The sequence below is a fragment of the Amphibalanus amphitrite genome, unplaced genomic scaffold, assembly GCF_019059575.1.
Source record: "Amphibalanus amphitrite isolate SeventyFive unplaced genomic scaffold, NRLGWU_Aamphi_draft 000143F_arrow, whole genome shotgun sequence".
NCBI classification, from domain to species: Eukaryota; Metazoa; Arthropoda; class Thecostraca; order Balanomorpha; family Balanidae; genus Amphibalanus; species Amphibalanus amphitrite.
In genome coordinates, this window is record NW_024881638.1 from 868,198 (window position 1) to 884,574 (window position 16,377).

The 16,377-nt window shown below is 52.9% G+C and overlaps 2 protein-coding genes across 2 annotated transcripts in view; both read left to right on the plus strand.

Annotated features, from left to right (window-relative positions):
• The first annotated feature begins 283 nt into the window (after positions 1-283).
• On the plus strand, positions 284-745 carry LOC122382619 (alpha-N-acetylgalactosamine-specific lectin-like). Its single transcript, XM_043368178.1, has one exon. The coding sequence runs from the start codon at positions 284-286 to the stop codon at positions 743-745; it is 462 nt and encodes a 153-aa protein (XP_043224113.1).
• A 5,796-nt stretch (positions 746-6,541) lies between these two features.
• LOC122382614 (serine/threonine-protein kinase PLK1-like) overlaps positions 6,542-16,377 on the plus strand; it is an 83,782-nt gene continuing 73,946 nt past the window's right edge. The window contains exon 1 of the mRNA XM_043368172.1: positions 6,542-7,072. Within this exon, the coding sequence (XP_043224107.1) occupies positions 6,692-7,072 (381 nt within the window). The 5' untranslated portion in view covers positions 6,542-6,691. The remainder of the gene's footprint in view (positions 7,073-16,377) is intronic.

Sequence of the window (16,377 nt, forward strand, 5' to 3'; positions counted from 1 at the left end):
CGGTAGCTATAACTTCTGAAAACTAACAATTACTGTAAAATCATTTCATTTGATAAATATTGTAGACGTTCCTAGTACTTTTCAGTGGCAATGTCAGTACCGAGTAGTGGCCAATATGTAGTGTCCGTATTCCCACGAAGGTCTTCCCGGCATTTGAGGGTCACCTGCCGTGTTCCCAGCCTGCAGATAAGTCTCACATCCCCCCAGACTACCGATATAAGGGAGCCCCGGCAGTCGTCCGTTGTCATCCGCTCAGACAGCACTACCCTACCACATCCTCAACATGTTGTTCTCCATACTCCTAGCCGTCTTCGTCTCCGGCACGTTCAGCCAGTCGACATGTCCCAGTGGATGGACCCTGTTCCAGTCCAACTGCTACCGGCTCTTCGACCAGAAGGTCTACTACTACGACGCCATGGTTGGGTGCGCCAACTCCGTCACCGCCCATCCAAACCTCGCCTCCATCCACTCGGCCGAGGAGAACACCTTCCTCCAGACGTTCGTCAGCGCCTACGACTACGTCTGGATCGGACTGCACGACATGACCACCGAGGGCACCTTCCAGTGGACGGACGCCTCGCCGGTGAATTTCACCAACTGGGCCGGTGGCCAGCCGGACAACCTGAACGACTCCGACTGCGTGTTCATGCTCCGAGACGGTACGTGGGACGATGGCGAGTGCGAGCGGAAGTTCGGCCACACCACGCCCGCCAAGGCGTACGTCTGCAAAACTAGAGCCGTGTGAACGTCGCAAGTAGGTGCCTCGGGAAATGTCGAGGAGGTTGTGTGATATTGTGAATCTTCACTGATCTAAAATTGTTAAGATTCGTGTCTTTCTCATAAGAAAAATAAATAAAACAACAACTAGCACAGCACATCAGAAAGTTTCTGAACGGTTCCGAAATCCGAATAAAAGCAAAAGCTCACTGCACAAGCTCAGTTCAGATGCAATAGCGATGAATTGACCAATGCAAACCATTTGGGCTTGGCTGTTTGGATGTTGTTTGCTGGATCATGGATGTCATGCAGGCAGTGCCAGCAATAGTGTCAGATAAAGTCGATGAATGGGTAGAAAACTAAAGTGTATAGAACGTGCTGTTATGTAGGAGGGCGATGGACCGTTATCAACATTTGACCCGAAATAGTTTTTCCATGCCTACGGAAACTCCCGAATCATTCGGTAGAGTTCTACGCCAGCTGAGCCCAGTCACGTTTTATTCGATTTGACAACAAAGGCCGCAAAACAATACAGACATTGTCATTGTCTAGCACTCATATGGCGTGTCAATTTTTCTGTCCCTGCCACGAATAAAAGGCACTTTCAAAATATGGCATATGATTCTAAATATAATACGTATATGTGTACGTTATGATTATCCCGTCGTTTACCTCCCACTCTAAGTACTAATCCTAATCAAGGGGGATAATATGTTTATGTATAGCTAGCCTACCCCTCTATGTGCCTAAAATCCCTGCCTCAGCCTTCTGCCACATGCAGTCGGAAATAGCACCTGTCGACACCTCTCTCGGCAGGTAAGGTAAGGTAAGCTCTCTGGCCGACCTTTCCGGGTCGCTTCCGGCCGCCGCAGGTGCTGCGTCGCCTCGTGAGTCGAGACGTCCTCCCGACGGCCGCCGCTCCGATAATCACCTTCCCAGAATCGGTCCGACGCGCCGGCAGCGGCCGCCGGCCGGTGTCGCCGGCGCAGGTGTCCGCCGTCGGTCAGCGGCGCAGGAAAACCTGCAGCAGCAGGAAGGAAGAATCTGCGCGGCGCCGACACGCCGACTGTGGCGCGGCCGGCCGACGCCAGATCACATGCCGGACAGGTAAATGCCGCCGCCGGTGACGACGACACATTCAATATGGCGGCCATCGGGTGCGGCGAGGTGCCGGCACAGCGCCGGATATGCCGCAGTCTAACGACATCGTCGCCGATCGGAGACGGCGGGAAAGGTCAGCGGCTGGGGAAAGAAACGACGGGGTTGGATACATTCGATTCTGGAGATAATGAGGAAATAGAACCGATGTCGATGTTAATCGAACAGTAACACTTCCCTGAAGATGTCCTTATGGCGCACATTAGTTATATAGAGCTCAGGTAAAAGGTATACGCAGAGCCTCGACTATCGGGTCTACACTATCTTATGAGCTAATTTGCTGTTTAACTTGTGGAAAAAAAATTAGCCAATCGCTGCTTCTTGTAACGGCGCACACGCTCGTTTTCTTTCCGCGAGGCGCTAGCTCCATTTATGGGCGAAACGGCGCGGGGGGGGGGGGGTCGTACCCGCCCCCTTGGCCGGGTCGTATGTAGAAAACCATTTGTTCCGGCGTCGGCACACACAATACGATAAATTTACGAGGTTCGCACCCCCGAAACATGCGACGTGACAACATCGACACTTGTTAATGATAGTACTAATTATTGATTATTATAACGACAAGCTGCCGTTTAGTGCTTCATGGACCCACATGATTACAGGGTAGACGAGTAGGCCTAACTGCAGGTAACTGTCCGAAAGTTGTATTCGCACATGTGTTCAACTCAATGTCTAAGAGCACACAAATTTAAGTAGATATTAAGTACGTTGGAGAAGTGTTAAAGTGAGCGATACATACCTATAATTCAGGCTTTGCTACAAGTTGCGAGACTTGACTGAATGGACACGGAAACTTCAGTTAATGTTTTCACGTCAGACAACTGTACCTAATTGCTGAAACGACGACCGTATCAACGATAAACATTTTGCAATAGAATGTGAACTAACTAAATTTGGCATTAAAGCCATGCAATAGCAGACTGTGCAATTGCAATGACTTGAAAATGCAAGTGAATTGAAGAGGAAATGCAAGCGGGACAGTGGACATGTAATTTTTAACTTTATTAGGTAGGTAAATAGTTTTGCTTTAACTATGTTTGATTGCTATAATAACTTCTTAGGCTATGGTTATTCCCACAAAATGTTGAAGTGCATTAAAGCGTTAGGTACATGATTTCGGCTTGCAAACGCTCCATTCGCTGGCAGGTCCGGCATCACGCTTCTCTTTGAGCAGAAGGGATTTTTTTTTCAATTTCATAACTGAGTTAGTTGACGGTAAAAAAGGCATTGGAAAAGGCCGGGGTAGTTGACGGCCGAGATTGTCGCTGATGAGGAGTCGCTAACACGGCACGGATGTCCGAATACATATGAATCGACGGGCCAGCTTCATTTCACGAGTATTTACCTACTGTAGCTGACCCTGGCTTCAATGGCAGTTGGATGCACATGCTCCGGTGTTTTGTAACGTGCTAATTAGCCACCCCATTGTGCAATGTTCTTCAAGCTTCATTGCTTCACTTCAGGGTTAGCCCCGTGTTCCCTTGCGGTCGTGGAAATTCCATGTCAAGTCTGTATGATTTATAGCGGAACTCTTCCCATATGGGGTGATGCCAGAAAAGGCCGGAAATCCCAGCAGTGCTTACATCTGCTCATGCTGTTCGTAGACCGAGCCTGCCTGCCACGGTGCGGGAATAAGCAGAACTAACGCTTCCAACTGTACATGAGTCCTAGATGGCGGTAGAGGAGGGAACGGTGAGTTATTTTGTAGGTGGCAGCACAGTCCGGTTAAAATGTCGACAGCTACAGCGCCTCCATTGCTTTGCGCCCTCTCTGGGAGCTTATGACTACTACACATAGATGTCAGCACCATGCAGTGAAGGCTGACGGTCAGCAGCTTGCAAAGCGATAGCATAGAAATGCTCGCCGCTCGGTGGAGGCGGTTTTCAGAAATATTACATTATTTTTATACACCTAACAGCGCCCGGGTGACCTGCACCACCAGTACACCATGTCCCAAGCTCAGCTTTTGTGACTCGCCACTCCCCAGCTGGTGGTAGAATCAGCCCAACAATAACGTCTACTTCCCTATTCCTATTGACCTTTCCATGCTTCTATCCTCAGGATACGGAAATCCTTCTCCTCCACGTCGTAACCCTCCTCCGGGCTGGACAGGCAACTTTATCTCATGCGGGCTGCTCCCTTGGAGCGGCACCGCTGCTCCCGAGGGAGTGCACCCCGTAGCCGGGTGCAGTGAGTGCCTTGGGGCTGGGTGGCCTATCCTCTGGACGGGCTCAGCCCCGGCGACTCACTAGGGTGCCTGCCCAGACCAATGTCTCCCCCTAATTCCTATCATCCTTCCGGCTCTGCAATGGTCTTGTCGACCGAAAGGGCCTAACCCAACAAAACAAAAAACAAACTATTCCTATCATCCACCGAACTGAGTCGGTCTCAATAGACCAAAATAGACCAAAAAGGTCCAACAAGTAAATAATTATGCACATTTAAGGTTAATTTACAGAAAGGTATGAAATGCGAGGTAAGCTTACAGATACGAAATGCAAGCAATGCATCGTACCCTCCAGAGGCGGATCCAGCTCAGAGCTTGGGGGGGGGGAGGGGGGCAAGCCATAACAATTTATCGATTCTTTCCATGCCTCGTCCATAGGCGTAATGTTAGAATTATGCCGTTTGGGGGGGGGGGCAAATGCCCATTTTGCCCCCCCCCCCCTGGATCCGCCACTGGTACTCTCTACTTACTGTGGTTATTAGTGAACCGTCTATCCGTATTCATGAACCGTATAATAGTGAACCGTCTATCCGTATCCATGAATCGTATAACAGTCACCGTCTATCAGGGCTGTAACTTATTCCAGTGTTCGCCATGGGCCGGGCCAGCCCAATGGGCCATGGGCTGGGCTGGGCTACGGGCTGGGCTGGGCTCTCAAATATGAAGGATTGATGGGCTGTGGATGGGCTGGGCCAAGAACTGTAAAGTGGAGTCAGGGGTTCGCGATTGAGACAAAAACTATAACTACATGGCTTATTACAATATTACATACTGTGCAAGACTAAAAAAACGAGTTGACAAAGCACGCATGCAATATGCATTGTTCATGCTGCTCGCAAAATGTTGTTTCTTTGCTACCTTTGGATCCCTGTGAGGTGTCAATAATTTTTAATCCATTCATTTTTGATGGGCTGGGCCGGGCTGGGCTTCGACGCTTTTACCATGTATGGGTTCGGGCTGGGCCGGGCTGTGAACCCATGGGCCTGGACTGGGCTGGACTGGGATTTTGCGGCCCGTGGCGAACACTGACTTATTCGTTGGTTTACACGAGCTATACCCTAGGCACGCTATCACTAATAGTGGGGAGGGGTAGAGTGAGCCCCACAGAACACCAAATAAGGACACCGGTGCTACCTCTCCCCTCCCTCCAACCCACCCGTCAGCGAAACACGGAACATATGTGTTCCGGGCATGGCACGCGATTCGCTAGTCTGACATTCGGCTCGGCGGCGTTGAACGATGGCTCGCAACTCTGCCAACTATGTCGGCAGTCGGAGAAAGTGTCACTTGGCTTCTGAGCCTTGCACTCGTGGCGCAACAGTTGTCACCATGGTAGATAGGTGGGTAAGACTAAACGATCATTCGGGGATAATCCGATGGCTTAAAAGTCTGTAACGAGGAGCATGAGCAGATTTTTGTGACGTTTGGTCGGCACATATGACCGGTTAGACTTGTTGCTTATCTTGTACCGTGACCACAAACGGTCGGTGTGGTTAGAAGCTTTGACGCACCCGGTGAGCAATTTATAGCTGGTGGAACCGGGCACACTTCGATCTGAGTCCCCGCCGCCACATTGGACACTGGATATAAAGACGTTTATTGCCTCGATGCCAGCATTCTAACGACCATCGGACAGCAGCGCTCACTAAAGCTAATGGCAGATGGCTTATTTAGCAAAAGCCTGCAGAGTGCAGACGTGTTGAAATGCTTAGAATGAACTTAGGTATAATACGCACGTGTAACAAAGTCTCGCTAATCCAAGGCTAACACCTCTGTTTTACGGCTTATGATAATATTAGATTGTCTGAATATTTCATGCATTTGATTTTGTTCGGTCAAATGATTGTACAGGAAATCCTTAAGTAAGTTATAGGGAAGTTATTGTTAGTGGCATTTATTTATTGTATTTCCCTCGTCAATACCTACCTATTTCGGATGCCATAATTGACAACCTACCGTATTTGTTAACACACTTTTTATTTTTACTGATCGACCCAACGTACCTATCCCGAAGTCATTTATCATGATACGACGGCAGCAATGCCTCAGCAAACCTGAATCATGCACAAATTTCCGCAAAAGTCGACGTCCCCTCGGTGTTTGGGTACCCTACTATGATACGGGTGACATTTCGACGACTGTTTCATGAAAACTGTAAGGCGTAGGTCGTAGGATTAGGATTTAGGGCCTTGGGATTAGGCACCGATGCATTTGCTGCAGCCTTTCATTTTATTGCTAGGTCCATAACACGTTATTAGGTAGCTGAGTACATAGCATACCTATATCTACAATCATTTACGGAAAGGGACGTTTCCCATATGTTTCCAATCTGGGCCGGGTCTGAAGTTAGTAAATCTGGCCGCTCTAGCTCGCACAGCTGAGGACCCACGTGCCAGACAGCTGAGCTTCGAAATCGCGTCAAGAGAGGGCGCTCGCGCTGGTGTGTGGGGTGTGTGGCAGCGGCAGCGGCCGGTGGCCGCCCGTCGGCTCGCGGCTCGCGACTCGCCGCCAGCCCGTTAGTCCGCGGAGTGGGGCGCTCGGGGTGGGCTGTGCAGCGGTTCTCCTGGTTGACGTCATCCATGCGATATCATGAGCGCTTCTGCCAAAACTGTGCGTATAACAGCGTCCTATTTGCCTCGCGAGTACGCTGTTACTTCTGTTGTTAGTAAGACTGAACCTACAATGGTGAAGAACAATTCGCTGGACTCTGGTGTTGACGGTCTGCGCGACTCGCCGAATTCGGGCCTTCGTGATTCTCCCAACTACATCCATGACTCTCCGAACCAGAACTACTTGCGGGAACAAGTAAATCTGCAGCACGCTCCGCTGAAGTCGGCTTCCACAAGCGGAATGGTGAAGTTGCAGTCAATGCGAAACGAGACCGTCCACGCTGAGAACATCGAACTGCCCGAGTACATCGTTGATCCATCAACTCGCACCACCTACCTGAAAGGGAAATTCCTCGGAAAGGTATGTAAATTGAGTCATAACTTATCGTCCTATTCTGATTCGTTCGCCTCCCATTACAATTACAGTTTTGCTCTTTCAGGCGGCTCGCGGAAGTTGGCGCCATGTTTGTTGTTGATCTGCTCGGCTTGCACTTATGTTTAGTTGATTATTCGTTTTTGTGTGCTTTGCATGTTTTTATAATATTGTTGCCAGGGTTTTCAATTTAAGATATCAAGATATGCTGTTTGCTCAGAATGTGTGGTTCTTAGTAATAATGTCCTAAATCTAAAATAAGTCTAGTATCATGCAAAGGAAAGATATCCAACAACCAGGGTTACTTTTACAGGAAAAGTCGAGAGGGGGAATAAAATTCGGGGAGGTCATGACCCCCGTCCCCCGCCGGTTTCTACGCCGACGCCTGTGCCGATATGCCAGTGAGTGCAGTGGCGGATCCAGGGGGGGTCAAATATGGGTCATGACCCCCCCCCCCTCCGGAGTCCGGGGGCACCAAAGGCCTGCCAGGGGCACCACAGGCTTGTCAGGGGCACCACAGGCCTGTCAGGAGCACCGTCGGCCTAGCAAGAGCACCACAGGTCTGACAGGGGCACCACTGACCTGCCAGGAGCACCACCAACCTCGCAGGGGCACCACGGGCCTGTCGGGGCACTTCAAGCTTGTCAGGGCACCACAGTCCTGTCTGGGCCCAGGGGCACCAGCGGCCTAGCAGCGGCACCACAGGCCCGCCAGGGGCACTACAGGCCTAGCAGGGGCACCCGGGCCTGTCAGGGGCCCACAGGCTTGTCAGGCAGGGGCACCACAGCCCTGTAAGGAGCACTATCGGCCTAGCAAGAGCACCACAGGTCTCCCAGGGGCACCACAGACCTGCCAGGGGTACCAGAGGCCTGCCAGGGGCACTACCGGCCTCGCAGGGGTAGTTTGGGCCTGTCAGGGGAACCACGGTTCTTTCAGGGGCATTTCAGGCTTGTCAGGGGCACCACAGTCCTGTCAGGAACACCATCGGCTTCGCAAGAGCCCCACAGACATGCCAGGGCCAGGGGCATCACAGACCTGCCAGGGGCACCACCTGCCTCGCAGGGGCACTACCGGCCTCGCAGGGGCACCACCGGCCTCGCATGGGCACATATTGGGCCTGTCAGGGGCACCATGGGCCTGTCAGGGACACCACGGGCCTGTCAGGGGCACCATGTTTCTTCCAGCGGCACCACGAACCTGCCAGGGGCATGCCTGCGGCCTAGCAGTGGAACCTCAGGTCCAAAAAATGAAATTAGGGCACCACCAAAATTAACCCGGCAGCCGCTGGGCCCCCGCGCCACCCGCCGGCCGCTGGGGGGGGGGGCATATAGTTGCCCCCCCCCTTTACTTCTGCGACGATATCGTCGCAACGCGAAGAGATAGAGAAGCGAAACTTTGTACACATCTTCCTGAATACCTAGCCGAGGTTGTGTCCAAATTTGGTGTCAATCCCATTTGAAATGACGTCACAGTGACGTCATAAGTGAAATCATAGATTTGCGACTCTCATATTCCTCACGATACATCAGATATATGGGACCGAATATAAAGGGTCGATTATTGGCCAGAAACTAGATGGAAGTGTAGTTAGATGTTTTAGGATGACAGCAGGTGCTGTCTAGTTCATTTACAGTTGAGTTTCATGCTCAGCGTCATCAGAAACGGTCCATATCGGAAAACGACAAAACTTTATGACGTCACTGTGACGTCATCTTAGGTGCTACAACCACCAAATTTTCCTCAAACATTGCCTAGGTATTCATTTGAAGCTATGCCAAGTTTCACGTTCGTAGCTTATCAGGTTTCGGAGATATTTCATAAAACGTAAAGGGGGGCAACTTTATGCCCCCCCCCCCCCCAGCGGCTCGTGGGTTAAGTGGCCGAAATACGTTGAGCTGAATCCACTTCGAATCATGACCCTCCCCTTAGAGTTTTGCTGGATCCGCCCCAGAGTGAGTGCGAAAAGACAAGACAAGAGACGGTCCCACCGACCATCCGATCGGTATCGGGTCAAATCTGGAGTTCCGGATATTTTAAGTTCCGCCCGGGCGGTGCCACTGCCCACAATCATTGATAATATCTTAGCGCCAGCAACGTTAATTGATGACTAGAATCTGAATAACGATGACAAGAGAATCTGAATAGCGAATTAATTGAAAATGGGCTCAAAATAATTTTGAAAGGGGGAAATTCCCCCTTCCCTCCCTAGCCATTATGACACAATTTGAAAGGGGGAGCGGAATTTTCGAAGGGGGGAAATTCCCTCTTTCCCCCCCTTTAAAAGTAACCCTGCCAACAACTGTCGACCGTCGACCGTCTTCCTTTTCACAAACAGGAAGATTTCCAGCCGCCTGCCTATTCATATTAGCCGTCGTTTTATCATAAATATAATTTTTGTCAATCAATCATCGTAAGATTGGGTACCAGCGTGTGCAATGTGCATTGTACGATGTGCATGACATGGGTGTGAGATAATGGATCCGGTTGAACCTATAGGTTGAACCGGGATCTGAGCCCACGGATGTGGAGGGTGGATCTTGATCTGGGAGCACATGATACATCCAGGCCTTTCATTTTGCTGTGAGCGTGCTAATTTCATATTGCGATGTCTTGCCCGCTCTCATTCTCTTTCCTTAGTCGTACCTTTCCCAGTTCTCACAAATTTCTTCACATACTCTTGCTTTAGTGTGCATTAACGGGACTCGTTTACCATGCTTTCCTGATCCACTTGTGCAAAAGCTACCATTGTCCTCATACTTAACGGCGTGTGCTTGGAACCGGTCGTTTATCTTGATAAAACGCCTCATGCATGACAATGCTATCCGTCGTATCTCTGCGTGTAATATGGGGCCTTGGGTGTACCGCCCGGGAAAGGCTTACACAGTTACTCTGGAATCCTCACACAGATAGCCTGACCCACGCCTGCGGCCTGACTGCCTAACTATGGGATGCGCACGGCTTGACCGTGAGTAGTTGCTGGAAACACATTTCAGCTGCAATTGCTGCACTCCGGTATAGCCTCGAGTGATTCTCAACTGCAACTCCCGGTGTGCCCCAGGGACAGGAAGCGAATACCTACCGGGTCTTCTGCTTACTGAGAGTGGCTTGATAAATTAAATTTATGCAGCTGTAAACTGCATACAACAGTTGTTGTCAGTATCTCTCTCCACTGGTCTTAGTAGCTAAGCCGTTTTAATCCTGCCTCGACCGGCTTATTCCATTAGTGAACAGCTCCCCTCTTCCCCTCTCCTCTCTCTCCTCCATCTCCCTCTCCTCGTCTTATTTCGCTATGTCCTGTTCGTCCGATAGCATCAGGAAGCGACCACCTGCGGCCACCGAAGCACTACCGGGAAGCTGGCTACCCTGCAGTACAAGACGCTCCTCCATTAGACCTGCAAGGCGACGATCGGCCCGATTGCGTTTCATTAGAGAGCGTCTCGGTGGCGCGACACTCCGCCACCGAGCCCATGCAGGGACGCTGGCTGCCGCTGTGCACTGTGCAGCCGCTGTGCACCGTCCCCGTGCACAGCGTGTGGCGTGCAGTGGGCACGGCGGCGCGGCCGGGAACCGGCTCTGCCCACGGCCACAGCCGAGGGACGCCGGCGGCCGGCCCGGGCCGGGGCGAGCCAGGCCGGGCCGGGGCGAGCCAAGCCGAGCCGAGCCGAGCGAGGCGAGACGCGATCATCGGCGAGGGCCGCCCGCCCCGGATCAGTTGCAGGTGGCTGTCACTGGTGCGTGATGAACTGAGCCCGGGCCCACTGACGTGGCGAGGTCTCAGAGGCAATATTTTAGCTGACAGGCGTGTTGTCACTTTTTAGCCAGCCTGTTTTGGTAACGGAAACATATTTGGTAGCGAGCGAAAGTGGCGGCAAAAACGTGGAACGCTCTTAGTCTGTCGGGCTAGGTTGTAGTCTGCCCGTGTGGTGATGCTTCGTGACCCTTTGTGATGAAGCTGTCAGCCTAAACTGCGTCATTAGTTCGCAATGACCTTTACTTTACCTGCGACGAGCGGCGGAGGCTCGGAGGCGCGCGCGGCCGTCAGCTGACTGCGCCAGCTGATTGCTCCCTGTTGGTGATGCCCGCGGCGGTGCGCCCAGCACCCATACCGGCCAATTCTGGGCAGTGCCGGCCCACCGGTAACCTCCCCGTGACCCTGGACCGCGGCCCGGGGCGATGCACCATCTCTTTGTGCCCGCCCGGTGAGACATGCCCGCTCAACTCGTGCGCGCTGCCGATCCTAATAGATTTGTCCGCGCCTCTTTGTGGCATGAGCCGGGCATTTGACCACTTCTTGTCCATGGAATTATCTGAGCCCGTGCGCAAAAACGTCGAAAACTTGTGCCTAACTGAAAAAGAACTGAAATTACAGTCGAGACAGGCGCGGCAATTATCATAGCGCAGACGGTCCTAGGCCGGTGTGTGGAGTACAGGGTGTCCGGATAGTTCTGGCGCTTTTCAACATTTTCTAAAACAAATGCCATTGGTTCATAGATACTAATCAATGGATCAAAACAATGACCAGGGACACCAAGCCACATGCTTCCGCTACGTGCTCATTCAATGTAACCACCGTCGGCGCCGACGACGGCCTCGACGTAGGGGAGGAAGCGTCTGCGGGTTTTGACGATGCGGGGCATTTCCAGGTCCTCCCATGCTGTCATGATGCGAGTCTTCAGCGACTCCAGGTTGGGGTGAGAAATGGCCTAGATCCTGTTCTACAAAACGCGTAGCACGCCTTAGTCGAGCGGGTCAGGTTAGGAGAATAAGGCGGCCTAATCTCATTTCGCCACGGTGATCTGGCCCGGCAAGCTCCTCTGTCAGTTTAGCTTGAATGGCGGCGGCGTTGTTGGAGGGTGCTCTGTGCTGTTGAAATGCGAAGTGACCCTTAGGGCATGTCGTCTTGACCCTCGGGTTGATGTGGCTGTCCAGGAACCCCTCGTGGGCCAGCCTGTTATTCATTTATTCGACATTGACGAAGATGATGGGACATTTTTGTCCATCAGACCCCCGCACTTTCTTCGATTGCCGCGTTGAAATGCTGCTCCGTTCCCATATCGCGTTCGAAACGGTCTGAGGATATTTTTTAAGGAATTCCCGAGTCGAAAAAAACCTTTACCTGCTAAACCATTCATCGAAAAACGTCGCATCGCGCTGCAACTCGCGCCTCGTTCAAGTCGCACCCGGCCGCCGCGCGCAGGCATTCAGCGACAAGGCGCATCTTCGCCCATCTACCCATCACTGAAAACGATTTCAAGGTCATATTTACACGACCCCTGGCTGAGCAATCAACGAGGGGTCATGTCTGTGATGATTGGCTGAATGTCCAATAATCACAGCGCGCGTTACACGGCGTCCAAAAGAAGCGCCAGGACTTTCCGGACACCCTGTATATCTCCGATCTAAATTACCGCCTGCCGTCCTGGCGGACGTCTTTTGCCCACGAAAAAGCCTGCCAGCGGGCCGTTGACCCGAGCCGTTACCGGTCGGCTCATTATGCGCGTTAAATTGTAGTTTATGTCGTCACAAGAGTAAATTACACTGTGATGAACAGAAATACGACAGTCGACTTTACGGCCATCTCCCACGCGCTCTCAGAACTCGACCTCCTCTGAGCGATGGTCGTTACTCGTGTCGTTACCTCTCGTGTCGTTACCTCGTAACGGTGTCCAACAATGGATTCGGGCGCGATAGCCTTTTCTTGTGAGAAGAAAACGAACTGAGCCAGCTCGGTGAATAGCCACTCCTCCATCGGGGGCTTTTGTTCTCGGGAGCGGGGGTGAGCATCGGTCGGCCACACGGGGAGTCTGCTGCTCCCGTCGACCTGGTGGGGTTCCCGGTTCATGCATCGACACGTCGAGTCGTGCCCGCTACTGCCAGGCCTCCTGCTCTGTTCCTGCCTATCGAACCCGCGCGATAGCTGGACTGTGCACTAATCCTGGCTGGCCAGGTGCGCTTTTTGCCTAGAAACGGGTTTGGCCTGACGGGCTGCCGCCTGCCTGTACCGTCGGCGGCAGCGGCGGCGGTGCGATGGTGGCACTGGCCTCACGGAACTGTGATAACTGAACCACGGGCTCGCCCCAGCCACGCGGCCGGCCGCGCTGCTTCGCCGAGATCCTCCCAGAGATCTCCGGCCGGCCGGCTCAGGCAAATAAGGAGAGTTCAGCACGAGCAGCGTGCCTGACTCAGGATTCTGAGTCGCGAACCGCACGCGCTACCCTTTCGAGGAACCGTGGGCGACCCGCCCCGGAAGCTCCGCTAGTGACGTCACCACTGACCTGGTCAGTCCGGCCTGACCTCGTGAGGGAGTGGACGGCAGAAGTGACGTCATGCAATCCTACTTACAATGACGTCATGGGGTACTGTCACTCACACCGATGCACCTGGCGGATAAGTTCATACACACAGATGGAAATATCCCACAGCTGAGGTGAAACCAGTGCGTCTGCCTGTCCCAGGATATGGAGTTTGCTGTCAGTTGAGAGCCGTTGGCAGGCTTATCAATCCGGGCCGGTCGGCGGCAGGCTCTCAGCTGTTATCAGTCTTCTGATGTCCCTGTCTGACGTGTGGGCCGCCGCTCCCTCCTCTCCGATAAACAGCCGCCGTCATGGTCGTCAATCCGGCTACCATCACCGGCAGACTCCATTTCACTGACCTTCACCCCTTCACTCCTTCACCGTCGACATGTGACGTGATTTGGTCTGAGTTGAGCCACCACTTAACGTTTCACATTCATTTCAACCACTTGCATGCATACCGAATACCGACCTCACATTCTGGCTTACCTTACGCTCCGGTATCTCACCCCTCTTCGTTTTCGCACCACACTAACTTACTCGTACTTCCGACTCTTAGAACGCCCTACAGCGGTGCCGTTTCACGAACGGACCACTCATGACGAACCGGCCAGTCCAGGTCCAGGGGCCGCTCTCATAACCACCTTCATAAACGCGTCACGGACGGTTGATGAGCAGCCGTTCACCGGCCAAATAACGACTTCTATGGACTGCAGGGTGGACTCTGGCTCTCTGCTGCGAGCCTGGCGTAGTTTCCGGCGTGCCGGGAGAGATGACTGGGGTGACTGAGGATTACTGTGAGATGGATATCACGATTGCGAGGGTAGCGGGGTGGCAGGGCACTTGGCTTGCCTATTTGCTTTCATAAGCGGGGGTGATGGCCATGGGCGTCTGAAAAGCGGGGATGCTAGGATGACTGTTTGGCTTCTTGTGAACTAATCGGTTTCTACGACCTGCGATACACGTGGTCAACAGGATATATTTTCTGAGACTGGTCTCTGGACTCGCCAGGACAGTCCGGACCTGACGGTTTCTAACCGACTGGGCCACCCCATGACCGGCCTCCAGCCTTGCGTGGGGGTGGTGTGGCACCGTGCAGCTTCGCCGGTGGCGTGCGGGGCGTGCCAGGCCCGGTACCGGTTCCACCCGCCGGCCACTCGTCAGCTAACGGACGTCACCGGACGCTCCACAGCCCGCCAGGGACCCGGGCACCGCGCCCATGTGGTGTCCGGGAAACGGGCGGTGGTCTTCCAACGTCCGGGCACTCTCTCTGAGGGAAGGCCGAGCGAATGGAGGGCTGGCTGATCAAGGACGTGACCAAGGCGTGGGCTGGTCACTTGTCATCGCGTGGGCCCGTCATCGGTGGAAACATTGTTGTGGCTGGCTATTGGTCTGTCCCCGGATGTGATTGGACAGCAGTAATGGATAAATCTGTCCGTGCGAAAGCCTCCCAGTGCTCGTGGGAATGCCACATTTCTGTCCCGCTGGCTGGGGCGAGTATTTGATCTGTCCTGCGCTGACTGCTGAGCCGAAAACTCAGCTGATCTGCTTACATGTCCTGGTGACCTGGCGTGCTGTCTCGCTGAGCTGAGTTTCTGCTGTTCTGCCCAGTCGAGCTGCTGAGATATAACATATGTCCTGCTCAACTGAGCTGCTGAGCCTTTGAGCGTCATTCAGCCAGCGCTGTCATCCCAGCGGCTATCATGTGCTGGGCGATGTCGGTTACATTTCGGGCCTATCACCCCAATCGATAGGTGCTCGAGCCTCGAAACACCAAACAGCGACCGCGCTGAGTGGGTGAACACTGACAGCATCAGCTGACGCACCTGATGACCTTGTTTCACGAGAGTTCCGAGTGGCGGAGTGTCAGGATATCGGAGTGCCATAATGCAGGAGTGTGCGTCAGTGCCCAGTCGGGCCATGAGTGCCGATGTAATCAGTAATCACCGACGCTTGTGTCATGGTCGCTACTGCGGCGCCGGGCAATGACCTTCCAAGGATAGATGTCCGCTGCCGTCCGTTAGATCCCATGGTGGTCAGATGATGAGTGATGCGTTTCTGGCTGGGTGATCGCCGCTTTGAGAGGCCCGATTGAGCTATTCGTCAGATTGGAGACTTCCTGGCGCTACGCTGTTTTGTTTGGCTCTGTCTCTGAGCGGATTGGAATAGATTGGACGAATATAACCAAAAGTGACTACAATCGTCACAGTTCTTACCTACCTAATCAGCTTGGATGTGACTTGTAAACACATGTTGACTTAGCAACAAACAGGCCATTAGAACCCCAAACTCTGTTATCAGCTTCAAGCGAAAATCTTTAGCACATGCGCCTTCCTTTTTATCAGCTGTTTTGTCTTCTAAGACATCCTGATGTTTGGCTTTTTTACTCTGTTTTGTGTCGCATTCTCACGCTGAGCCGCCGCAGTCTATTTCTGCCGAAGAAACGGCCACACCTGCGATAGTCTGTCTCTGTTTTTGTGAGTGCTATCCGTCTCATTGTGCTCGTTCGGTGTGTGATAACACGTCCACACACCTGCTCAACCACAGTCTCCCCTCCTCTCTCCTTTTCTCTCCCCTTCGCCCCTGCCACCCCGACTCCAGAGCGACGGCGGGTGCCATTCGTGCGCCGCCTTGCCGTCCATGGCCTGCCGTAAACCCGGCTCGAATCGCGGCCGCACACACCAGTCGGCCGGTCCTGATTTATGATTCTGTTTGTGGACTCGGGCGGACCCGTATCGGCCTCGGGGTGAATTGGAGCGACACGCGCCCAACGCGGAATCCACGCCGACCAGACGCCGCAAAGACGTCGAAAGTGACGTCAGAGATGTGAGATGCTCAACTTTGCTCGAATAATTCACAGCGCGACACAAGAGCTTATGTTTGCAAAGCTGATGACTAATGACGGTGCTTATTTTTCATTCATTCTCTGGGTGCGTTGATTATTTTCATATGTGGGAAAATAACATTCGGTATGCAGCGTTTATGCAGACATGATGATCA

Coding starts and splice junctions, on each gene's coding strand:
- LOC122382619 (XM_043368178.1), top strand. CDS start 284: ATGTTGTTCTCCATACTCCTAGCCGTCTTCGTCTCCGGCACGTTCAGC.